This window comes from Dermochelys coriacea, chromosome 17 (assembly GCF_009764565.3).
Source record: "Dermochelys coriacea isolate rDerCor1 chromosome 17, rDerCor1.pri.v4, whole genome shotgun sequence".
In the NCBI taxonomy this organism is placed as follows: Eukaryota; Metazoa; Chordata; order Testudines; family Dermochelyidae; genus Dermochelys; species Dermochelys coriacea.
This window is the reverse complement of record NC_050084.1, coordinates 24,407,245-24,432,935: the sequence shown is the minus strand read 5'-3', so window position 1 is coordinate 24,432,935 and position 25,691 is coordinate 24,407,245. Positions and strand designations below refer to the sequence as shown.

Here is a 25,691-nt window from a genome sequence, read left to right as displayed (position 1 = left end):
CACCAAATGAAATCAATGGGCAACAGGTTTAAAACAAATAAAAGGAAATTCTTCTTCACACAGCGCACAGTCAACCTGTGGAACTCCTTGCCTGAGGAGGTTGTGAAGGCTAGGACTATAACAGGGTTTAAAAGAGAACTGGATAAATTCATGGAGGTTAAGTCCATAAATGGCTATTAGCCAGGATGGGTAAGGAATGGTGTCCCTAGCCTCTGTTTGTCAGAGGGTGGAGATGGATGGCAGGAGCGAGATCACTAGATCATTACCTGTTAGGTTCACACCCTCTGGGGCACCTGGCATCGGTCACTGTCGGCAGACAGGATACTGGGCTGGGTGGACCTTTGGTCTGACCCAGTCTGGCCATTCTTATGTTCTTATGCCCAGAAGAGCCACAGTCATGTGACGTCATTGGTTCATTTACTATTGTTTTATATCTATTATTCTCATACCAAAATGACTGGCCAAACATTATTTATGAACTGCAATTGATTAATTACATAGTAAAAGAATCCTGATTGGTTACTAACTTAGCTTGGTTAATAATTAAAACACCCAGAGTTTTAAAGTCAGGTGCTGCAAGGAGCATTGAATTGCCACTTGCAGCTCGCTAGCCTCAGTCTGAGGCTGAGGATCACTGCTCTACAGTCTGGCCAGGCACGCCTGCCTTGTGACACAAGGACTATGCATGCCAGCTACAGGTAGCCTCTTTTCTGACTGCAGAAATCCTAACATCCTTGCCTGATCCCTGCCCTGCCCCTTCCCTGAGGCCTGACCCCTGCCTGCCCCTTCTCCAAGGCCCTGCCCCCCGCTTACTCCATCCCCCCTTCCTCCATTGCTCGCTCTCCCACACCCTCGCTCATTTTCACTGGGCTGGGACGGGGGTAGGGGTGTGGGAAGGGGTGAGGGCTCTGGCTGGGGGGTGAGGGCTCTGGGGTGGGGCCAGATATGAGGGGTTCAGGGTGCTGGAGGGGGCTCAGGACTGGGGCAGGGGGTTGGGGTGCAGGAGGGGGTGAGGGCTCTGGCTGAGGGTGTGTGCTCTGAGGTGGGGCTGGGGATGAGGGGTTTGGGCTGAGTGAGGGGGGTCTGGGCTGGGGCAGGGGGTGAGGGGAGTGAGGGCTCCAACTGGGGGTGCGGGCTCTGGAGTGGGGCTGGGGATAAAGACTTGGGGTACAGGAGGGGGCTTCGGGCTGGGGCTGAGGGGTTTGGAGTGCAGGAGCGGGCTCCGGGCAGGGGCAGGGGGTTAGGGTGTGGGATCTGGAAGGGTTTTTCAGTGCGGGAGGGAGTGTAGAGTGCGGGCTGTGGCCATGTGGTGCTTACCTCAGGTGGCTTTCGGAAGTGGCTGGCATGTCTGGCTACTAGGCGGAGGGACCAGGGGGCTCTGCGTGCTGCCTGTGCCCACAGGCACCGCTTCCACAGCTCCCATTGGCCGAGGTTCCCATTGGCCGTGGTTCCTGGCCGATGGGAGCTGTGGGGTTGGTGCTCAGGGCAGGGGCAGCATGTGGAGCCCCCTGAGGCCACCCCTGCTCCTAGGAGCCAGACATGCCAGCCACCGCAGGGAGCCACACAGAGCCAGGGCAGGCAGGGAGCCTGCCTGAGCCCCTGCGCCGCTGAGCGGGACTTTTAGCCACCCAGTCAGTGGTGCTGACCGGAGCCACCAGGGTTCCTTTACAACGAGGTGTTCTGGTAGAAAACTGGATGCCTGGCAACTCTAGCTACGGGCTACTCTGCTCCTGGCCTCATTTTGCTGGCCTTAGTGCTCTGGAGAGGACTTTGGTTTGGTGTCTCTCAGCACAGAGCCCAGTTACTGCTGTGCCTAAACCCTCTTCTTCAGGGGACTGTAGCTTGGCTCCCACTGCAGCTGGGCTGGGGGCAGGGTGCTGACCCTGTGTGTGGACACTCCAGCCCCTGCTTGTGCAGGGTGAACACACCTGCTAGTCCAGTCACTCCCTGCCTGGCTCCAGCACGGTGCTCAGCTCTGTCCTGCTGCCCCAGACTCTGCCAGGCCAGCAATCTAACACGAACATAGCACAACTTCACTGTGACTTCAGTCCCAGCAGGCCATCAGCACTGTGAGCTTCCCTCCAGCAGTGTCCTGTGAGTGCCAACAGCGAGAGCACAGGAGTAGAACCCCTAGAGAGAATCTAGCTGGCAACGGGGGTTGATGTAGCCCCATGTGGAAGGGGAACATGGCACGCAGAAGGCAGAAGGGGCCAGGTGCGGCAGGCAGTGGAGCTGGAGAAATGGGGTGAGTCCCAGATAGGTGCAGTGAGGAACTGGGTGGGGCAGATCCCCACATGGGCAGGGAGGCAGTGAGGATCCCCAGAGGGCGGCAGGCTGGGAGGATCCTGGGGAGGCAGGGCAGAACCCTTGGGGTGTGTGTGTGTGAGGATCCTGGGGGGCAAGATGGATTCCTGGGGACAGGGGATGAAAGCCAGATCCTGTGGGGGGGCAGATTGCTGGGGTGGATCCCCAGCTCTGGGTCTGGAGAAGCAGCGAAGAAAAAGCAGGAGGCTGCAGTTCTTTAGAAGTCATTGTTTATTAGTCGTTTGGAAGCAGTTACTTTCCCTCTTTATAACATGTCCCACCCGAGCTATACGAAGTGAGTAACATGGAGAGGTGTGATTCCTTCCGGCCCACGGCTCAGGAACACACGGGCTTCCAGGGCAAGAGGAAGGGCAGGTCCCAGCGGGGCCTCAGAGACATGGCAGGGCTGGGCTGGCGCTGGCTGTCCGTACAGTGCTGCTGAGTGAGGGCGGCACATGGCTAATCCCATCAGTGTTAGTGACTTGGCTCTGCTGATAGTGCCAACCCCTCCCCACACAGCGGGAGGGCCATGTCCTCCAGCGTGGGGACGCGTCAGCCAATCAGATGGCCCCACCACAAAGAACTCTGGGCGAATTTAACCCACCCATGAGCCCCTACAGGCCCCGCTGGCACGAGTGTCCCTGCCCACCTGCATGGAGCCCACAAGCCCCATCCCGTGGCATCCCGCAGCGTGGGTCCTGGGGCGGCAGGCACGGAGGGGGCTGGCAGACATGGGGGCAGGGGATCAAGGCTGGCTAGCTGCTAAGCAGTTCCTGGCCAGCTGGACGGAGTCTTGGGAGCAGCTGGGATATGCTGAGCCTGGGCACTGCTGATGGGTCATTCGCCCATATGCTGGTGGCAGGTGGAGCCCAGCCCCTCGCTGTCCTCTTGGAAACCAGCCCCCATCTCCTCCTCCCCGAGGGCCCAAGGCTCCCGTCCCCTTGGAGGGTCCTGTCCCGCCCCATGGAGGCCTGCCCAGCTCTCCCTGCAGGGAGCTTTAGCACCAGTGGGAACGGCATTTCCCACAGTTTGTTCTGTGCTTCCCACTGGAGACAGGGCAGAGACCCCCAGGCTGGAGCGAAGGGAGCGTCAGGGGCCATGGAATTCGCTCCGGGGGGCTGGCGGGGGAACGGGGGATGGGGGCGGGATCGCTGCTTTACTCAGGGTTTACATTCTAGACCATGCAGTAGCACCAAAGTTCATGAGGTTAATGGTAGCAGCCTGGCTGGGTTACTTCCGCTTCCTGCCACAGTACTTCCCTTGCGCGCAGCCCACGCCACCTGGCAGGGGACAAAGGAGGGTGTCAGTCCCAGCACTCCAAGCCCCTGGGCTCCCCCCAGACAGGGGCAGCAGCGTGTGGGACATGAGGCTGCCACCTCGTGGTGATGGCATAGGACAACAGGTCCCCTGCTGCCGGCTGGGGCGAGTGGTGTGATGTGCTCCAGGCCAGGGCACTTCGCTACGGAGGGCATGGGCTCGCCCCAGCCTGACGCACGTGTTGCTGTGTGAGGCAGAGAATGGGAGGCCAGGTCAGGCAGCAACGTGCTACTAATGAAGGGTTTATTGTTGTGCCAGAGGCGGGCCAGTGCTCACAGTGCCAGTGCTGCCCTGTGGGCACAGCTGCGAGGTGGGGAGACAAAGGCTGCTCCCAAAGTGGGAGTGGCCTGGGTGAGCCCCTGGCAGTGGGGCATGCCAAGCCAAGCACCAAGGCTATGGCCAGGTGGGCACAGCAGCCGACCCTGAGCATGGGCACCAGAGCACCTCAGCGGGCACCTGGCATGGCCAGTGCAGCGGAACCAGGCTGCACGAAGTGACGAGGCCGGGGAGCCCCAGGCTGAGAAGTCACATGGCTTCCTCCTTCCAAGTGCAAACGTTGAGTGGGGCTTTCCTATCCTGCTCCCCCAGCGCGTGCTGGCAACGCCTGGAGACCACTTAGCCCTATCTGGCACAATCCCTGGGGGGACACTTACCTCTGTATCCCAGGGCTCCCAGGGCTCCACCATAGGTCTTGAGAGGTTTTCCTGTGGAGATGCAGAGAAAACAACCTATCAGTACAGGCTCCAGGAGTGTGCAGCCCATCCAGGGGCAGCAGGGAGCATGTGCTACCAGTTCCCCGCTCTGCCAGCCACAGTCCCTGGGAGCCTGAGGACGGGCGGTGTGTCTCATGGGCCCTCTCCCCCGAGCACCTCTCACAAGGGGCACTTCATGGGACCCTAGGGGGACTCCCTGGAGCAGCTCATCCAGGATGCCAGTTCCCATAGGCAGCAGAGAGCGGTTCCCCGCTCCGAAGCCAACGATCCCTATCGACCAGCAGAGCACTGATGTGGCTCAGCAATGCAATTGAACCCCTTTGCCCCAGGGCCTGGCTGCAGCTGCAAGGCACAGAGATGTGCCCACCCCTGATGTGTGCACCAGGCTGGGTGCAGGGCCCACCTCGCAGGCATTCAGCCAGGGACTAAGGCAGGGTACCTGGCTGCAGAAGGTACCCCTGCTCAGATGGGAGAAGGCACGGGGGCTAGGGGTAGAGGAGCCCAGCACTGGAGCCTGGCTTGCCCACTGGAAGTGCTGTGTGCTAGCGATAGGGCCCACTGCCTCCACAGAGTAGGGGAGTCTGGGGCTGCTGGAGCCACTGGCTGCTGCGGGGGTGCTGCTGAGGAAGGTGGATCTGGGAGCTAAGGCACTGCACGGGCACTCAGGAGATGAGGACTCCCTTCCCTGGCACTGCCACCCACAATTCACTCTGGGCCTGGGTTTCCAATGGGTGCACTCCCTGGGGAATCTGGCCCCACAGATGCGGAGCGCTGGGGAATCCCAGGCCTTGGGAAGGGGCCTCAGGGTTCCCATGTGTAACGTGAGGAAAGACCCAGCCTGTGTCTGCTGATTTGGGCTGCGTGCACCTGGGCAGGGCCAGGCTGGCGTGGGGACCTGTCTTGGGCCCATATCCCAGGCCACAGGGACTGTACCTAAGGAATCAGGAACGGGCTCCTCTTACCCCATCCCCCATTACCCTGGGGCAGCCCCAGAGAAGATGAGGCCTGCAATGAGCCCTAGGGGAGAGCAAACGGCTTTGCGCTCACAGGCTGCACGCCCATCTCAGACACGGTGCCCATCCCCTCGCACTGGTGGCTGACTGGCATCGTCCTCAGGAGCTGGGAAAACTGCCTCAGCTCAGAGCTGGGGAGAGCTGGCTCTGGGGGCCCCCAGCCACACTGGGCTTCCCCAGGGAGAGGGGCTGGTTCTCCGGGCATCACTGAGTCCTGCCTCGCCCAGCCCTGGCAGGCATGGGCACCCACTCACCGCCGTATCCTAGCTGGCCAGCGAGTCCACCTGGAAGAAAGCAGAATCCTCAGTGCCAGTCCTGTTGGTGCCTCACCCCCTCCTTTAGACACCCCTGTGCTGAACTGGGGCCTCTCGCAGGGGACCTGGCACCATCCCCCAAGGGCTGCCCCAGCTCCACCAGCTCAATCAGTCTTCCAGACAGACTGAGTGTATGTGGCATGGAGGCCAGCATAGACCAGGGCCCAGCCATCAGGCACAGCCTCCTGGCCATAGCCCCAGCCAGTGGGCACAGGCCCCAGTCCTAGGTCCATCCCCCTGGCCACAGGCCCCCCTCCTGGGCTCCAGCCATTGGGCATAGTGCCCTGTGCACAGGTCCTGCCTGTCGATGTTGGCCTGGCTGCAGCACAATGTGGCAGAGCCATGCTGGGACCCCAGGTGTGGCCAAGAGGCCCATGCAGGGGGTTGGGGCACTAGGCCGGGCTCATGGCCCAGCTGTTAGGAGATAGGAACTGAGCTGCCAAATATACCTGGGTAAATGGGAGACAAACCGAAGCCAGGAACTCCAGCCCCTAGAACAAAATGAGAGTAGGTGAAGCTGGGGCGAGCCACTGGCCTGGCTTGAGGAGGGTTGTGCCATGCACCCCACAAGCATACTTGGGCCTGCAGGTCACAGTAACACCCTGCCCCACTGGGGGCTGCCTAGCAGTACCAGAGGCTGTGCCAGAGGAGACCCAGGGCATGGCCTGGCACCACCTTGGGCCACAGCATTCCTGGCCCCACCCTGGCCAGGAAGTTGAGCCCCCAAGGTTCAGTCCTCATCTGATCAAAGCTCAGTCCCACCTGAGCAGCAATGGCTGTGAATGCCTGGCCCCATCCCCAGAGCTGGGCTGTGGGAACCCAGACCAGGGCATTCAGTTCCAGGACATCTGGCTGAATGGAGCCCCGCCAGCTCCTGTGCCCCGGAAAACCCTCCCAGGCCATGGGTGGCTAAAGAGATGTTCGGTTCCCTGGTGCCCAGGGCGCAATGCCCGTAGGTCCTGGCAGCTTGTCTGGAACACTAGCCTGCCTGGGTTTGCTCCTCCTGCCAGAACAGCACAGTCCAGCTTCTCCACGACCCTGCCTGGGGAGCAGCTTAAGAACAGGGCCCTGCCGAAGGCACCACTGGCACCAGCATCCCAGCCCAGGGAGGCTAAGACATTCCCTAGGCAATGCCCAGCAGATCCGCAGGAGGGCACAGCGTGAGCTCCCCCCAGAGCCCCATTCACTCACCTGGCTGCAGGCCCCCAACACCGAACCCTACAACAGCAAACACAGTCAGTCACTAACACAATGACAGCAGCACCAGTGTCACAACGTCCCTGCCATCCCCCACCCCCCACAGCGCCCCATGCTGGGAGAGGCTAGGCTGGTATAGTCAGGACTCGGAGCCCCAGCCAGAGCTCCTGCCCTGCTCCCCACAGCACCCTGTGCTGGGAGAGGCTGGACTGGCGTAGTGGAGAGCCCCCCCCAGCCAGCGCTCCTGCCCTGTTTCCTACACTGTTGCGTGATGGGAGGCCCTAAGTCTAGAGGTGCTGCTCCTGGTGTTCTCCCGCTGCAAAGGGCAAGACACAGCTGGCTGCTCAGCCGAGGCCAAGGGCTCTGGGGACTGGCCAGAGGAACTGGGCACTGGTGACTGCTGCTGGTGTCACCTGGAGCAGCTTCAGTGAGGTTCATCTCACGGGCCCATGCCCCTCTCCCCAGGACCCTCCCTTCCCAGTACTGCTCTGAACCAAGAGATGCCAGTGTCTGGAAACAGGCTGTTCACAGGACTGCGCCACACGGAGACGAGGGGAGGGGGTCAACCTAAGCAGCCGTGGGCTCCCTGCAGTCCAGCCACGGTCCAGCTGGGTGCAGAGAGAATGTTTCCCTCATTCTAATTACAGCTCCACTCAGCTGGGCTGGCCCCTCCTGTTTCCATGTTTCACAACCAGCTGCACAGGGGAAGGCGCATGCTGGGGAGGCTCGAACCTGTCTACACCAGCATGGCCACCACGCCCGGATATTGAGGGGATGAGCAGGGAGAGGTGGCTGCACTGGGCACATGCTGTCACCCTGCAGCCTCTGACGGGGAAAGCTGCCTGGAACAACTGCTTGCCCCAGGACCAGCCAGGTGGGCACCAGGGACGGAGACCCCCAGAACCATGGACAGAGCCAGAATACAAAGCAGCGTGACAAGGCAGGGCTGGGTGAGGCAGGGTGGGGGCAGGACTGGGCTCACAGCCCCCCAGACTGACACAGGGCCCAGTGACAATCCCCTGGGACTGAGGTGACCTGTCATAGCACACAGGGCCTTAAGGGCTGGACTCCGGCCCATGTGCCAGCCAGTGCAGGCAGCCCAGCCAAGCTGCTCCCCGCAGCCAGCTGAGAGGCACTGTTTCTGCGCACGGGGCTGTCCCTGGTGTAAGCTGACAGCTGGGCCAGGGAGAACCCAGTTCCTCGTTTATTGCCATGGCTGCGGACCTGGCATAGGCTGCCCACCTTTGTTGGATGGTAGTAAGGGGAAAGCACGTGGGAAATACGGGACAAGACGGTATTTCAAGGGCCATTTTAGGGACACACCATTTTTCTGAGCACCACCTGTGAACATTTCTACTGCCCTGCCCTCAGGTGTCCAGTGCAGTTACCACCTGTATCAACGTAAAGTTCCAGTGGTCAAGGGATGGCCCTCAAAGTACGGGACGGGTGCCCGGCCCATAACCCGCAGGGCAAAGGCTTCCTGAGTAACTCCCTAGGGACATTAACACTGCACTCTCACCAGCACACCTGCCCCTACAGCGCCCCCCGCTCACAGCCAGCGCTCCTACCCTGCTCCCTACAGTGCCCCTGCTGGGAGAGGCAGGGGCTGGAGTAGCCAGGAGCTCCCTACAGCCAGCACTCCTGCCCTGGTCCCCACAGCAGCCCCTGCTGGGAGAGGCTGAACCCAGTGGAGCTGGGCCAGTTACATGGCTTGAGAGGTTTGCCACTAGCCCCTAGATACAGAAACCCTGTGGCACAGAACAGGTGGGAAATGCACACCATCAGCATTCAGCAAAAACTGTAGCAGCCCCCGGCTGGGTGACGGGAGTGAAGAAGGCCCCAAGTGGGCACAAACCTGTGGCTCATGGCTCCATGACAGTGGGGGGGGGGCCCAAGGTGCTGAGAGCTGGACAGATGGGGGCCCTCAGGGCAGCAGTGGAGTCTCCTGGATCTGAGATGCTAAGAAAGGAACATCCCATCATTGCCACTGTTTGGAGGCTGCTTTGGATGGGACCAAGGGACCAGGGGGCCGGGGCCGCCTTCCCATGGGGACCAAGGGGCATTGGGGCAGGGGCCCCCTTCCCCTGGGACCAAGGCAGGCGACATTCCCCAAGACTGGCATCCCACTCCAGCACTCAGTAGCCATGCCACCTGTGAGGAGGCCATCCCTTGCCACCCTCCCGCACCCAGCAGGGGACAGCCCAGCCCTGAGGCCAGGAGCTCTAGGAACTGTCCCAGCAACCTCCTCCCACACAGGACCGGGCATGGAGCAGGACAGGTGCTCTGGGTAGAGTGCATGAGAAGGCCCTGGGACCTTAATGTGAATCTGTGCACCATGCAGACATACACACACACACGCATGCACACCCCCCATGTGTACGCACACAAGTGTACAGTACGCACACGCCCAGCACACACATGCATGCAGGGCTGTCCATGCTAAGTGAAGCACTGCACTTGGCCCTGAGAGCTGTGTGCAGGTGGCTCTGGGGTGTCGGTGCCAAGTGCTGAGTGAAGGGCTCACAGCCAGAGGGGCTGGAACCCTACTGCAGATGGGCACATTGATCACCCCAGCCATTCCATGCTGCACAGGGAGAAGCCAGGCCTGGGACAGTTCCACCCTGCCGGGTCTGGCTCTGCCCACACAGCTGCTCTTGCCTGTATAGCCCATGAGCCTGACTCCTAACCCGGGACTGGCCTGCAGCAAGCTACACTCCACCAGAGCCACCTCCAGGAGGGCAGCTCCGGAGGGACAGGGATGCCCTCAGCCCTTGCTGAAGGGGGAAGGGATGAGTCAAACATTGCTACTTGCCGTCCTGGATGCCTACCTGCAGCCATGAGGGCTGGGTCCCTGGCCAGGGCTCTCCGTGCTCCAGAGGGGAGCTTGGGAGCAGGGACAATGCTGTGCCAGGGGAGAGCACCGGAGCCCTGCAGCACCAGACTGCCCACCAGCTCTGGGAAGCCTTGCCACCAGGGCTCTAGGGCAGAGCCCCTCTCTTTCCCATGCTGACAGCACACTTGGGCAGAGTGCAGGGGCAAATCCTGCCTCTCCAGAGTTCCTGGCCCACAGAGCTCAGCATCTCTGGCAGCTGCATACCTGGGAAGCCCCTGGCACCTGTGACCCCAGTCCCAGGGACACCTGTCAGTCAGAGAACCAGCCACGTTCCTCCTGTTCACTGGACATACACTGCGGCGGCCCATCCTAGGCCAGTTCCTCTGTTGGATCATAGGTAAGGCTACGTCTATGTCACAGAGGTCACAGGAGTCCCAGAACCTGTGACTTCCAGAGACCTCCCTGACATTCTCTGCTTCAGCCCACGGGCTGCAGGACTCTGCAGCTGGCAGCCACTGGGGCTCTGGTAGGGTTCCAGCAACAGGCGACAGCAGCAACAAGCAACAGGGGCCCCCCTGCAAAGTTCCAGCGACAGGTGACAGACTCCTGAGGGGGCCCTCCTCAGGGTTCCAGCAATAGCGGGGAGTAGGGGACACCTCGGGCGAGTGGCTGGGGATGTCCCTTTTTCTCTTTGGGAAATATGGTCACCCTGCAGCTCCCATCTGCCATGGGCAGAGGGGGAACCCTACAGCGCCCAACCACCAGGGTGGCGGGAGAAACCAGAGAGCCACAACAGCAAAACTCACAGACATGTCACAGCTTCCAAGAATTTTTGTTTATTGCCTGTGACCTGTCCGTGACTTTTACTAAAAACAACCATGACAAAATCTTAGCCCTAATCATAGACCCCAGAACCCCTCGTTCTGAGCCCTGCAGTGCTGGCAGCACATTCACCGCTGCATGACCAACCTGTCCAGTGTGAAACAGGTCTATGTCCTGGTTCCCTTTCACAGGAAACTGGATTGTCACAAGATTTTAAACCTATGGATTTCCAAAGGGTATGCACACACACACACACGGGCATGACTTGCACACACACATATGCACACATGTAAGTGACCTGTACACACACACACATGCATGTGCATACATGACTTGCATACGTGCACACACACACACACACTGCTGCACACACACAGCCTACATCAATGATCCCAATAAGAATGCACTGCAAGATTTAATAAAATAGCACCAGGAAGACAGAGGGAAAATGCTTTAGAAACATAAAATGAACTGGCCTCTATACTACAGGCCAAGAAGGAAAACGCCCGGTCCCTGCACATATCCAGCCCTGCACACCTGCCAGGTAAGTTCTTTCTGCAAGGCAGAGCAGTGAGGGGCTCAGGGATTTCTGCCTGCTCGCTGTGGACACTGCAAGCTTTGGCCAGTCTGCAGTGGTTTCGTGGCCACAGATCGTAGTCTGTAATGCTCAGTTTCACCCCAATTGCCTTCTGCCATTTTTCGTTAATGCAAGGCAGAGAATTCACAGGCCTGAACTCACAAAACAATACAGTTCTGCTCCAACATGCATGTTTGGGGCTAAATAGTGAGAACCTGCCTAGCTAAACTCAGAAGTGGAGCTGGGGCCAATTCCAGCCAAAGGAAAGAACAAAGCCTGCTCTGGAGTGCTAGATGGAGAGGAAATCCACAGCTCCTCCTGCTCCAACCCCTTCCTGCATGTGGCACTGTACGGGGGAAGCAGAAGCACTGGCTCTGTGGCACTCAAAAGACGTGTCTAGTAGGCAGCAAGTTTAAAGCAAACAGAAGGAAGCACTTCATACAACGCACAGTCAACCTACAGAACTCCTTGCCAGGGGAGTTAGTGAAGGCCAAAAGTATAACTGGGTTCAGAAAAGAATTAAATCAGTTCCTGGTGGACATGTTCATCAACGGCTATTAGCCAAGAGGTCAGGGATGCAACCCCATGCCCTGGGTGTCCCTAACCCTCTGACTGCCAGATGCTTTGAATGGATGACAGGGGATAGATCACTCAGTAAATTGCCCAGTTCTATTCATTCCCTCTGAAGCACCTGGCACTGGCTGCTGTTGGAAGACAGAATATTGGGCTAGATCAGGGGCCGGCAACCTTTCAGAAGTGCCAGGTATCAGAGGGGTAGCCGTGTTAGTCTGGATCTGTAAAAGCGGCAGAGTCCTGAGGCACCTTATAGACTAACAGACGTATTGGAGCATATGGTGTGCCGAGTCTTCATTTATTCACTCTAATTTAAGGTTTTGCGTGCCAGTCATACATTTTAACATTTTTAGTAGGTCTCTTTCGATAAGTATTTAATATATAACTAAACTACTGTTGTATGTGAAGTAAATAAGGTTTTTAAAATGTTTAAGAAGCTTCATTTAAAATTAAATTAAAATGCAGACCCCGGAGCGGTGGCCAGGACCCGGGCAGTGTGAGTGCCACTGAAAATCAGCTCGCATGCTGCCTTAAGCATGCTTGCCATAGGTTGCCTACCCCTGAGCTAGATGGACCTTTGGTCTGACCCAGTATGGCTGTTCTTATGTTATGTCTGCCCCTGTCCCCTTCAGTAGAAGAGGGGTGTGGAAGAGGGCAGGAGCATTGACTACGGGGAAGCTGCCTAGGCCCTGGAGGCCCTAGCTCCCAAGCGGGGCCGTGCAGGGCAGGAGGAGGCAGAATTTCAAAGCCAAGGCTGGTGGGTGGAGACAGGGTCCCCAGGATGGATGTCGGTGGCTCCGGTTGGAAGTTGCTGTCAGTCTGGAGAGAGAGGTGCTTGGCTCTGGCTGTCTGCGCTGAGCAACAGGACAGCTCCTCAGCCCTCCACACAGAGGGCACAGGGGAAAAGTGGACAGGATGGGCCAGTCGGTGGAGGGCAGAGAAGAACCATTGGCTGGGTCATGGTGGGGAGGTGCATACCGTACTTTGGAGGCTTGGCGCCTGGCTGCACGCCCAGCTGGGGAATCCCTGCAGGGTGAGAAGAGCATTGCAGTTAGACCCAGGAGCCACATGGCACCCAGTGCCTGTCCATTGCCAACCTGCCTCACTTGGCTTCAGGAGAAAGATGGTGCATGGGTGACTGTTCTGCACTTCACATTCAGAGCCACCTACTACTATTCACAGCAGGGCCCAACCCTTCCGGTGCTCCCATGCCAGAGCTGCCCCAGTGCCCAGGAGAAACACTCTGAGGGGCATCCCATCGTGCTGTGGGAGGAGTCTAGCCATGCGCCATTGAGTGACAGGATATGCAATTACCTGCTCCAGGTATAATGCCTGTGCCTGGCACTTGTCCTGCGCCGGGCTCAAAGACTGGCAGTCCCCCAGTCCCCGGCGTTACAACAGGCACCCCACCGGCCCCAGGCGTTGCGACTGGCACCCTGCCAGCCCCAGGCACTAAGCCAGGCACCCCGCCGGCCCCGGGCACGACGCCAGCACCTGTGGAGAGGAACGGGGGTTAAGGCCAGAAGCGCAGGCTGGGATGGAAGGGGACACAAGGAGCCTGTGCAGGCTCAGTGTGTATTTCTGGGCTGGGTCTCTGTGCCTCTGACATGGGCCCCTTCAGACATGGCCAGACCCGTAGCCCTTTGCACTCCTCGCACTCACTCCGCATGGGGGTTAGGGCAGGCGATGGGCAACAGGGCCTCTAGGAGCGACCCGAGCTGGGCGGGGTCTTGCGTCTAGGATGCAACCCACACCGCACCAGCCACAGATACAGTCACAGCCTGGAGGAGCCACCTGCCAGCTGCAGGCTTGGCTGCCTTAGCTGCTTGGAGGCTGGAGCATCCTTTCCTGTGGTGAGTTGGGATTCAGACCCAGGTCAGAAAGACCAGGGCTCAGACAGCCCCCTGCAAGGAAGGGCTGTCTGCTGCTCCATGGCCCCAAGGACAGAGGGGAGCTGCAAGGCTGGGGCTGGAGCAGAGGGTCCAGGGCTGGAGGGAAGGGGAGGAGAGCCTGAGTTAGAGGGGGAGGGCTGGAGGGACAGGGGAAGGGTTGTGGCTGGAGGGGGAGGGCTGGAGGGAAGGGGGGAGGTTTGGGGCTGGAGGGGGAGGGCTGGAGAGAATGGGAGAGAACCAAGGCTGGAAGGGGAGAGCCAGGGAAGCCCAACTCACCATACTTGGCTGCTTTGGCAGCTGCTTTAGCTGCTGCTGCGGGACTGATGACTCCTGGAAGAGAGCGAGGGGCAGGGATCATAGTTCTGCCCTGGTGAACAGCCCGGCTCATTCACACTCTCTCCTCTGCCCAGCCAGGAACACGGGCACCACTGCCCCTGCCCAGCTCTGCCTCTGCTGAACCCCTGCTGCTCTTCCCCTTACACCATTGCAGATTCCCTCTCTGGCTGTGTCTGCACTGGCACAAGGGACCCAGCCTGCTCGCAGGGCACAGCAGCCTATGTCTGTCTGATCTGTCCCTGCGCAGGCTCAGATCACGTGGTAGCACCAGCACCTGCCCCCTCTGCGCCAGCGCTCCCAGTGCTGCCGCTTCCCAGGGAGTTGGGCCAGTGGGATCAATGGCTCTGAGCCTGGCGGGGACGGAAGGATGCTGACTCTGGGCTGCTCAGACACCAGCACAGCCTGGCACTGCTGCCTGCCTGTGACACAGCCAACTTCACCAGCTCCATTTGATTTCGGGCAGGTCCCAAGTCCATGCCAGAACCGCAGTCAGGAATGAGCGGTTGGCAGAGCTGGGGTGCCATACCCAGATCCCTCTCTGAGAGTGGGAGAATGGCAGGACTCCACCCCAGACAGGGAGGGGCAGGTGGCCGGACAGCAGAGAGGTCACTCAGAGAGACCAGCAAGGGGGCAGAGGTACACTCAGCTCCGTCACTGGCCAACCCTATTGTATGGTACTGGGGATCCGAACCCACTCATCTGCTACTGGAATAGAATGAGATGGTTTCCAACTCTGCCCACACCTGGGACGCCTCCGACACCACCGGGCACCAGGCCTCCGACACCGCCGGGCACCAGGCCTCCGACACCGCCGGGCACCAGGCCTCCGACACCGCCGGGCACCAGGCCTCCGACACCGCCGGGCACCAGGCCTCCGACACCGCCAGCTCCTGCAGAAGGTTAGATATGTGAAATGCAGCGGTGGTCTGGGAATGCAGGGCCTATAAAGGTGTGGAAGATGGCACAGACTGAGGTAGGTAGAAAGTGTGGGGCCTTCAAGTAGCACGCAGGTGGATTGTAATGGAGAGCAGTGCTCAGATAGCAAAACACTGGGTGCAGTATAAGAACTGATTAAGAGAGAGAGCGAGATCTGTATGAAGGTGGATGGACAGTGGATGGGTCTGTCTGGGGCTGGGTGGATGGACAGTGGATGGGTCTGTTTGCAGCTGGGTGGATGGATAGTGGATGGGTCTGTCTGGAGATGGCTGGACAGACAGTGGAAGGGTCTGTTTGGGGCTGGGCGGACAGACAGTGGATGGGTCTGTTTGGGGCTGGGCGGACAGACAGTGGATGGGTCTGTTTGGGGCTGGGCGGACAGACAGTGGATGGGTCTGTTTGGGGCTGGGTTGACGGACAGGGGATGGGTCTGTCTGGAGATGGGTGGACAGACAGTGGAAGGGTCTGTCTGGAGATGGGTGGATGGACAAGGGATGGGTTTGTTTGGGGCTGGGTGGATGGATAGTGGATGGGTCTGTTTGGGGCTGGGTGGACGGATAGCGGATGGGTCTGTTTGGGGCTGGGTGGACAGATAGTGGAAGGGTCTATCTGGGGCTGGGTGGATGGATAGTGGATGGGTCTGTTTGGGGCTGGTTGGATTGATAGTGGATGTGTGTTTGGGGATGGGTGGATGGATAGTGGGTGGGTCTGTTTGGGGATGGCTGCATGGATAGTGGGAGGGCCCTTTTGGGGATAGGTGTGTGGACGGTGGGTTGGTCTGTTTGGGGATGGGTGCATTGGATAGTGGGGGTACTGTTTAGGGAGGGGTGGATGGAATTAGCTGCATTATTTCCTAAAGGGCTCTCTAGACTCCACCAACCCCTCAGTGCAGGGAAGAGGAGTTTCCCAACTGACTCCACGATGCGTCCGGGGCTAGTACTCGCCGAGGGTCTGGGTGCCCATGTCTTATATGTAACATGGAGAGACCCCGTTCGCCTGCGGGTGGAATTGGACCTGGGCCTCTGGAGCTTAGTGCATGAGCGGCCACTGCATGAGCTAAGAGCTGTACGGACCTTAGCGAAGGCTGTAGAGCAGACTCATACTCTCTCTCCAAGTGGTCTCGGGTGCCACTAGATGTGACAAAGCCCCACACCCAGGAGGTGTCTGGGTTACACACACATTGTGGTCAGACATACCACCCTCCCCGCCCCCGAAGGAATCTCTGCCCAACTGGGTTGGAAAGGTGATGGCACTCACCACGTGCCTTTACTTCTGCTTTGTTCACATGCGGCTCAGGCAGTGGCCTCACCCCTTCTTAGGAGGGCCCAGACTGCTCTGGGTGGGAGGTTGCTATTTCCTGGAACCCCAAGCCCCAGCTTTGGCCATGACCCCCTCCTGCTGGGACTCTCAAGGAGCCAACAGTCAAAGGGCACTGTGGATAGCCCGAGGAGGAAGAGCTGACTCACCGTACTTGGCTGCTTTGGCTGCTGCTTTGGCTGCTGCTGCTGGACTGATGACACCTGGGGACAGAAATGTGTGGAGAATGAGACTTGGGTGGAGATGCATTCCCCAGGGATGGAATCCAACAGACCCCATAGCATATCCCATCACAGAAAAACACTGTTCCTGCAGCATGCTCTCCCACCGCAGGGACAAGGGGAAGACCCGCCCTCAGCAGCACCTGGGGATGCTCCAGATTGCAGCGGGGCATCATGGGACTCTTTTCCTTCCCCTGCAGTGGCCATTACAGATCACTGCAGCAGTGAGGATCCCAGACCAAGTGGCAAGTTCTATCTCCCAGTTAAAGTAAAAGTTACCTCCAATGCCAGGCACCAGGGCTCCACCAACACCGGGCACCAGACCCCCACCAACGCCGGGCACCAGACCCCCACCAATGCCGGGCACCAAGCCTCCAACTCCCAGTGCCACACCTGGTATGCGTCCAGCCCCTGTTGAGAGGTTCAGTGGTGAGGCCAGGGCAGGAAGCAGGGCTGTATCCCCCTGTACTTAGTGGCCCATGATATGGCTTTAAATGGTGCCCTGCCATTAGATTTAGAGAGATATGAATGGAGATCCTGGTTTGCCTTTGCTCCCCCATTATCCTCTCGGCCCATAACCAGGCACCGACAGGGACCATCCAGCCATCCCAAAACAGACCCACCCACTATCCTTTTCATGTCCATCCATTCACCCATGTGACGCACAGTGAATGCTGTGAAGTGCCCAGTCCCAAAGTTCAATGTGCCCCACTCTGGCAGAGGTAGAAGTCATGTACTCCATGTACACGATAGGGTGCAGGGCTGTTACTAGCAGGTCAGACTGTTGTACCAGTTTCTTCCATGTTTCTTCGATGAGATCCTTTAATACACTGTCTGGCTCTAGCTATGACCTGCTCAGATAAGGATGTTACACCTAGTGCTACACTCGTGGCTGATCAGTATAGTACAATTTAGCATTCCATTACATCTCCCCCTTTAAATTCTACATTCCTACCAGTACACATCAGATTGTTCAGCGTCTCTGAATCGTACTGGTTTTCTAATTACATGACCTGAATATATAAGAACTAGGTCATCTGGCTGTCCATTGGTTGTAATAACTGTCTCTGGTCAGTTTGGAATCTTTGAATCTTCTTCTTATTCTGCATCTACCATCTGTAGAATTTGCTTGTTGATTGTTCTTTCTGAGGAACAAAATGTAGATCGCTTCTAGATGTTGAACTCTCCACTGTTGGTTTCAATCACATATGATCTGGGTGCTGAATTCTCTTTTTTTATAACAGTTGGAGTTGTCCATCCTTTTTCTCCAACCTGTTTGACACAAACACATCTCCAGCTTCTAGACTCAGCAGGTCCCAGAGTGATTTCTGTTGTAAAAGTGTTCCATAAGCTCTTTTTGCCTTTGTATCCAATTTGGCTACTTTCTTCATGTCTGGCCACTTTGGAGATAGATTCTTTTCCAGAGTTGGAACAGTAGTTCATAGTTGTCTTCCCACCAGGAGTTGTGCTGGGACTATATCCAGTAGCCACTATTGGTGTTGATATGTAGCTCAGAAGACCAAGGAATGGATCTTCCTGCCTTAGGATTTTCTTGTGTGTCTGTACAGCTCTCTCAGCCTGTCCATTCATTTGTGGGTAATGTGGGCTACTAGTAATATGAACAAAAGCATATTTTGTTCAGAATGACTTAAATTCTGCTGCAGTGAATTGTGGTCCATTGTCCATCACTAGTTGTTCTGGAATACCAAAGTGAGCAAAAGTGCATTTCAGTTTCTCCATAACACATGTTGTGTCTTTCAATTTACACTATTTCTATTTTCAGAGTAGCAGCCGTGTTAGTCTGTATTCGCAAAAAGAAAAGGAGTACTTGTGGCACCTTAGAGACTAACAAATTTATTAGAGCATAAGCTTTCGTGAGCTACAGCTCACTTCATCGGATGCATTTGGTGGAAAAAAACAGAGGGGAGATTGATATACACACACAGAGAACATGAAACAATGGGTTTTATCATACACACTGTAAGGAGAGTGATCACTTAAGATGAGCCATCACCAGCAGCAGGGGGGGAAGGAGGAAAACCTTTCATGGTGACAAGCAAGGTAGGCTATTTCCAGCAGTTAACAAGATATCTGAGGACACAGTGGTGGGGTGGGGGGGGGGGAGAAAATAACATGGGGAAATAGTTTTACTTTGTGTAATGACTCATCCATTCCCAGTCTCTATTCAAGCCTAAGTTAATTGTATCCAGTGCCACTATTTCTATTGTGATACAGCATGGCCAGAGGGCAGCAGGAGGGTGATCGAGGGGAGATATGTAAGCCCCAGGATGATGAGAGCCTTATTCCCTGTAGAGGGAAGAAAGGTTGCTATAGATTAATTAGAGCACCTGAAGTCAGCACCTGATAAACACCCTCTGCTTCAATCAGACAGTTGGAGGAGTGAAGCAGAGTGGTTTGGTGTTGGAGCAGAGAGCTATTTGAAGAAGTGCTGTGGCAAGCCAGAAGACAAAGACCCTAGGTAAAGGGAAAACCTAGCTTGTGCAGAGTAGAGGGACTCCACAGACACAAGGGGTTAGGAGAAACCTGGCCCAAGCAGAGAGAGGGCAGGAAGCCCCACAAGTGAAGGGCTGGAGAGGGAAGTAGTCCCAGGGAAGGAATTGCTAGTTCAAGTGGTTTGTTACTATCTCTAGGGCTCCTGGGCTGGGACACCAAGTAGAGGATGGGCCTGGGTCCCTTGCTCTCCACTCCCCTTCTCTGGGATACTAGTGGGAAAATTAATACCCAAGACCAGGGGTGAGAAATGGTGCCCTGAACCCCCCCTAGAAGAAGAGAAAGTGTGGGACCCAATCATAGTAGTGCTGGCAATTTGCCACACTATATACCTGGAAGAATAGTCCACAATGACTAGGTAATGATCTCCTCTGAATTTGCATAAATCTGCAGCTTGTCTCTTCTAAGGTCTCTCTGGTAGGAGTGTCTGTACACTGCATGATCTACCATTGTCTCAAGTTTATTTGTATGGATCTCTTTTCTAAAGTCCAATATCATCAAATCTTCTGAGTTCTTCCCACCTTTCTCACTAGGCCTGTCATGGCTGCCACGCCTGTGTCTGTTCTTGGTCTTTGATCACATGCACTCTGAATGCACAGCTTTTGTCTTGTGTTACTGTGGTGTAGTGGCCCATGTAGTTCAGAATACCCCTCAGCGCTAGTTAGAGCAGTGTCAGGTGATTTCAAGCTCTGGGAAGGGCAGAAGGGGATTATAAGTCCTTCTGAGATGATGGTCACATCTGCTCCTGAGTTAATATTAAGTTAATAGTCTTCCCCATGAATATTCTGTTTCATTCTCCAGGCGGTCATCACACATGATAGATTGTATTAACAATGACATGTGATCATCTGTAATGTTAGTCAACTCCCTGACTGCCTTGGTATGGCAAACAAATGTCCATATTATTTACAGTGCATTTATTATACCTTGTGCCTTTGACTAACTATAAATCTGATGGGACTATGAATTTTTCCATGTCTTGTACATTGTCTGAAGGCGTTGTAGTTTGCCTGGAACTCCCTCATAGCCCGCAGGGTTTGGTGCTTTTTCAACTCATGCTGTGTCTGTTTACAGCTTCTAAGCTACTTTCAGATGTTTCAAGTTGCTCCTGCCTTTGTGCTACTTTTGACAAGCTCAGCCTGCTTTGCTCTTGAGTAGCTGTGAGTAGGTTTAAATCTGTCTTTAATTGCCATTCCTGTCACTGTAGTTATCTGTTGACTCAGTAATCAGACTGTCTCTGAAATTTTCATGTTCTGCATTCCCAAAATCAGTTTTCGGCCAATACATGCAGAGCTATTATAAAACATTCAACATTTTCTCCTCGTTCTTGAATTCTCTGGTGGAAACATGCTCTTTCATAAGCTACATTTTTCTGAGGTATACAAGTATGCATCAGACATAGCCAGAACCCCTTCCTAGTTATCTTTGTGACTGTCTGCAGTAAAGGTAAAAGATTTAAAGATATGCTCTGTCTGCTTCCCACAACATCAATTAATATTGATACTGGAATATTCCCAGTTTCCTTATGGAGTCTCATAGCAATGCAAAATCTTGAAAAATGTGGCTTTCAGTCTGGCCATTCTGAAGGGCAGAGAATTGCATGATGATGAGATCCCACAACCTTTGTTGCTTTTGTTCCTTCTGTTTGCAACCTTTGCTGCTGTTGTCCTTCTGTTTCTGTTCTCCTCTGGCGCTAGTTTACTTCCAACACCATGTCATGTACTTGTAGATGGTAAATTGCAGGGCTGCTACTGCCAGATATGGATTGGCTACGCTGCTTCCTTCCCAGAGAGATACACTGGAGATGTTTCAGAGTAGCAGCCGTGTTAGTCTGTATTCGCAAAAAGAAAAGGAGGACTCTGCTCTGTCTTATAGCTATGACCTGCCCAGATAAGATAAGTGATATTGGGCTCCACCTACTGGCTGAACAGTAAAATTTAGTTTCACATTCTGTTACAGCAGGGGTAGGTCTGCAAAGGTCTCCGCTGTGCCTGGTGTCATCAGAGACATATAAGGGGAATGCAGGCTGAGCATCCCTGCCAGGTGACCCCCGTGCCATGGGACCCTTGTATCCTGCTGCGCAGCGTGGACCGGTCTCCGTCTGTGCTCCATGCTGACGGCCCTGCTGCACGATGGCCTGTCTGAACTAACAGATGCCCGTGATGCCAGAAGGCTACAGATGCCAGCAAAAAGGACTCTGGCCTGCAAGCAGGGAGCCCTGGGGAAAGGGCAAAGTTGCAGAGCAGTAAGAGAGAAGGAGCTGACTCACCATACGCTGCTGCTTTCGCGGCTGCTTTCGCTGCTGCCGCCACTGCTGCCGGGCTTGCAGCTGCTGGGACACAGTAGAGAGAGAGTCAGGGCTCTGAGAGGGGAGGACACAACCCCACAGGCCCATCGACAGGTCCAATCATGCAACTTCACCTCCAGCTCCAGGGACACCGCCGACGCCGGGCACCACGCCAGGGACACCGCCGACGCCGGGCACCACGCCAGGGACACCACCGACGCCGGGCACTACGCCAGGGACACCACCGACGCCGGGCACCAGGCCTCCAACACCAGCCACTCCTGCAGAGTTGGAGGAGAGAAACCCAGTCCTGGTCAACGCAAACTTTAAGGCCAGGGCTACACTAGGGAGGGGGATCGATCTAAGTTATGCAACTTCGGCTAATTGAACAACGAACTGAAGTCAACGTACTTAGATCTACTTACCTTGGTGTCTTCACTGCAGTAAATCAATGGCTGACGCTCTCCCATCAACTCCTCCTGTGCCTCTCACCCTGGTGGAGTACCAGAGTTGATGGGAGAGTGCTTGGCAGTCGATTTTATCACATCTAGACCAGACATGATAAATTGACCCCCGATGGATCGATTGCTGCCTGTCAATCCAGCTGGTAATGTAGACAAGCCCTAAGTGCCCAGTGGAGCTGGGCCACTGCAATTCTGTTGCTGTGCGCTCCCATCATGTCAGACACACCAGAGGAAGGGGCATTGTAAACATCCTGCAAGTCCACCTCAGCCCTACACTAGAGGGACAGTCCGATGGGATAGGAATTCATTCTCCAGGGGGATGAAACATCTTTTACTCCAGCAGGAACTAGGGAGGATGTTAAAAAGCAACTGCTAAAGTTATACAAATCTGCAGGACTGGAGAACCTACAGCCAAGAGTTTTAAAAGAGCTGGCAGAGGAGGTCCCAGAGTCATTGATTTTGATATGTAATAAATTTTGGAAATGTGGGCAAGTCCCAGAACACTAGAAAAATGCCAATCTGTGCAAGTACTCAAATGGGCAAGTGGGATGACCTGGGTAGATATAGGTCACATAGCCTGACATCAATCCTGGGCAAAGATGTGGAAGGGCTGATATGGAATGCAATCAGGAAAATATTAAGGATGGCAGCATGGCATTTAGTATGCTCTTCCAGGCAACAGGTCCTGTCAAAAAAGCCTGGCATTGTTTGTGAGGAGAATACAAGTCTGGGTGACAAAGAGAATAATGTGGATATTAAAGAGAGGTCTGGATCCTTTACGGTTGTGACGTTGCACCCCATAATGCTTTATAGAAATATGCCTATGAATGTAAATATGACATAACAGGAATATGTTTTATGCTACATATGCCATGTAACATATCTCTGCAAAGGTTATGATCTACTGAATATATTCATCCTATTTGCATGCATGTATCATTTTTGTATTTGAAGTTATAAATATTGGCTGTGTACTTGTTTGATTTTAAGTAGCCTTGGTGAAGCATTTGGTTAGCTTCTTGAGAAAAGACTATTCTCAGTAAGTGCCCAATCAAGAAACACGTAAGCTGACAATAGGCTTTGATAGATGCCAATCCACATCTCAGCTTTCCTTGGAATGTTCCTGTACAGAACTAAGTCATACATAGACATGTGACTTGCCCAGGTGACTCCAAAACTCCATCTTGTAGAGAGAATTCTACACAGGGGGAGGAAGGGGTTTCCACCCACAAGAGAGAAACTATAAAGCCCTGGGAGACCCTCCATTTTGTCTTCAGCCGGCTCAAGAGATGGCCTCTATGATATAGAGGCCATCTCTTCTATAGAATCCCTTCTATAGAATCTATGATTCTATGATTCTCCGCCCCAAGGAGATGCCTGAAGGAAACTGGAACAAAGGACAGTAATTACGTGGGTGTGAGTGATTGCTGGACCCAGGCTAGAAGGAGGCTAGTCTGTCAAAGTAGCTTACTGGAACATCTCTAAGGGTGAGATTTCCTCTGTAATCACGTTCTTACTGTATTAGGCTTAGACTCGCATGTTTTATTTTATTTTGCTTGGTAATTCACTTTGTTCTGTCTGTTATTACTTGGAACCACTTAAATCCTATTTTTTGTATTTATTAATTAACCCAGAGTATGTATTAATACCAGCAGGGGAGGCAAACAGCTGTGCATATCTCTCTATCAGTGTTATAGAGGGCGAATAATTTATGACTTAACCCCATATAAGCTTTATACAGGGTAAAACGGATTTATTTGGGGTTTGACCCTACTAGAAGCTGGGTATCTGAGTGTTGGGAGACAGGAACATTTCTTCAGCTGTTTTCAGTTAAACCTGCAGCTTCTGGGGGACGTAGTTCAGACCTGGGCCTGTGTTTGTAGCAGGCTAGTGTGTCTGACACAACCAGATAGGGCACTGAAGTCCCAAGCTGGCAGGGAAAACAGGCTCAGAGGTAGTTTTGGCACAACAGGTGGCAATCCCAAAGGGGGTTTCTGTGATCCAACCCATCACAACGGTGCCCAGTCAGAGTGAAGACAAATCGGGAGGCTAGCAGGGGCCAGGCGTATCTCCCAGATATTCAGCACTAGGCCCCAGATTAAGTTAAACTGCTGGGGGAACTTTTAATTTATACTGTTGGCGATATGTCCCTCTGGGACCAGGTGCCAGTGGGAAAACATCTGTAGTAGAATCTAGCTCTGGCAGACACCTTCCCTTCCCTTGCCCTGACCACCTCTCTTCTCCCTACTTGACACCCCCCTCCACTCCAATACGCCCCTCCCCCAGACCACCCCTCCCCTCCTTCACTTGACAGCCTTCCTCTCTTACACCTGTCTCTTCTCCCTCACCTGAAGTAACCCTCCCCACCTTCATCTGACACCCACTTTCCTCTCCCCCAACACATCCTCTGTGTCACCCAGCACCAGATGGCAGTGCCGGCTTGAGGTCAGCAGAGCCAACTCAGCCAGCCTTCCTCCACACGGATTCCCCCTACACCAGGAATTCCCCATGGCCCTTCTCTTCCTTCCTGCATGCTGTAGTGTGCGCTTGACCGATTGGGAACTGAGGCCATTATGTATGAAGTGGATTCACATAGGCTGATGATAGAGTTGAAAAGATCATGCCCCAGGCCCTGGCAAGGGGCTCTGGGAATTAACTGAGCAGCACATCCCAAACGGCTTCGCCCGCAGCCTTCCAAACTGAGCTGTGGGGCAGCAGCCTGCCCAGAGTAACAGGGGAATGCGATCTGCGCTGTCACGCTGTCCAAAGCTTTCCCATGCTCTCTACTGGCTGCAAGGAGCCTGGCTTGTAGCTGGAGCTGGGCTCCCAACTCACTTTCTGGCCACCTTGCCCCCCCATTGCCAGTGGACTTAAGGCAGGAGCTCTCTATGACACGTGCTGCAGAACAGGGTGAAGCTCCCTGGGGAACGGGGAAGGGAGGGATGTGAATATATCCCAGATATGCCAGTGGCTCCGCTGATCGCTCTCAAAGGGACAGACCATCTCTGGGTTTGGATCCAAGTAGCTACACGGTTCCAGGAATGACAGGCGGGCACCCCATCACTACAGGCTGCACGGAGGGAGAAGGGGGAGGGAGCCAGCTTACCATACTTGGCAGCTTTTGCTGCTGCTGCTGCCGCTCCTGCTGGGATTCCAGCTGTTTGGGACACAGAAGAGAGAGAATCAGGGCTCTGAGAGAGGAGAACACAACCCCACAGGCCCCATCGGTCAGTCCAATCATGCAACTTCACCTCCAACTCCTGGGATACCGCCGACACCGGGCACCACGCCAGGGACACCGCCGACACCAGGCAGCAAGCCAGGGACACCGCCGACACCGGGCACCACGCCAGGGACACCGCCGACACCGGGCACCAGGCCTCCAATACCAGCCGCTCCTGCAGAGTTAGAGGAGAGAAACCCAGTCCCGGTCAATGTAAACTCTAAGTGCCCAGTGGAGCCGGGCCAGTGCTATTCTGCTGCTGTGCGCTCCCATCATGTCAGACACACCAAAGGAAGGGGCACTGTAAACATCCTGCGCCATCCTGCCCGTTCATCTCAGCAATATACTAGAGAGACAGTCCGATGGGATAGGAATTCATTCTCCAAGGGGATGAAACATCTTCTACTCCAGCAGGAACTAGGGAGGATGTTAAAAAGCAACTGAACAAGTTATAGAAATATGCCAGACTGTATAATTTACACTGAAGAGTTTTAAAGAGCTGGCCAAGGTGGTTCCAGAGCTGTTGATATTGCTATGTAATAAATCTTCAAACCTGGGCAAGTCCCAGAAGACTAGCAAAATGCCAATGTGTGCCAGTATTCAAATGGGCAAGTGGGATGATCTGGGTAGCTATAGGCCAGGTAGCTTGACATTGATCCTGGGCAAAGTCATGGAAGGGCTGATATGGAATGCAGTCAGGAAAGTATTAAGGATAGCAGCATGCCGTTTAGCATGGTCTTAGGATGTGAGGAGAATACAGTCAAGGAGACAAAGGCAACTATGTGGCCCAGTCAGAGCGCAGATGAAGTGGGAGGCCAACAGGGGCCAGTCTTTGTTCCCA

The 25,691-nt window shown here is 55.2% G+C and overlaps 1 protein-coding gene across 1 annotated transcript in view; it reads right to left on the bottom strand.

Annotated features, from left to right (window-relative positions):
* Positions 1-2,519: 2,519 nt before the first annotated feature.
* The window catches only part of ELN (elastin), an 81,560-nt gene continuing 58,388 nt past the window's right edge, over positions 2,520-25,691 (bottom strand). Inside the window, exons 22-36 of the mRNA XM_043499416.1 lie at positions 24,879-25,025; positions 24,734-24,784; positions 21,298-21,444; positions 21,146-21,208; positions 16,645-16,776; positions 16,294-16,347; positions 14,635-14,781; positions 13,832-13,885; positions 12,978-13,157; positions 12,642-12,689; positions 6,853-6,879; positions 6,111-6,152; positions 5,602-5,631; positions 4,275-4,325; positions 2,520-3,584 (exon numbers count right to left, since the gene is read on the bottom strand). Of these exons, the coding sequence (XP_043355351.1) occupies positions 3,535-3,584; positions 4,275-4,325; positions 5,602-5,631; positions 6,111-6,152; positions 6,853-6,879; positions 12,642-12,689; positions 12,978-13,157; positions 13,832-13,885; positions 14,635-14,781; positions 16,294-16,347; positions 16,645-16,776; positions 21,146-21,208; positions 21,298-21,444; positions 24,734-24,784; positions 24,879-25,025 (1,223 nt within the window). The 3' untranslated portion in view covers positions 2,520-3,534. The remainder of the gene's footprint in view (positions 3,585-4,274; positions 4,326-5,601; positions 5,632-6,110; positions 6,153-6,852; positions 6,880-12,641; positions 12,690-12,977; positions 13,158-13,831; positions 13,886-14,634; positions 14,782-16,293; positions 16,348-16,644; positions 16,777-21,145; positions 21,209-21,297; positions 21,445-24,733; positions 24,785-24,878; positions 25,026-25,691) is intronic.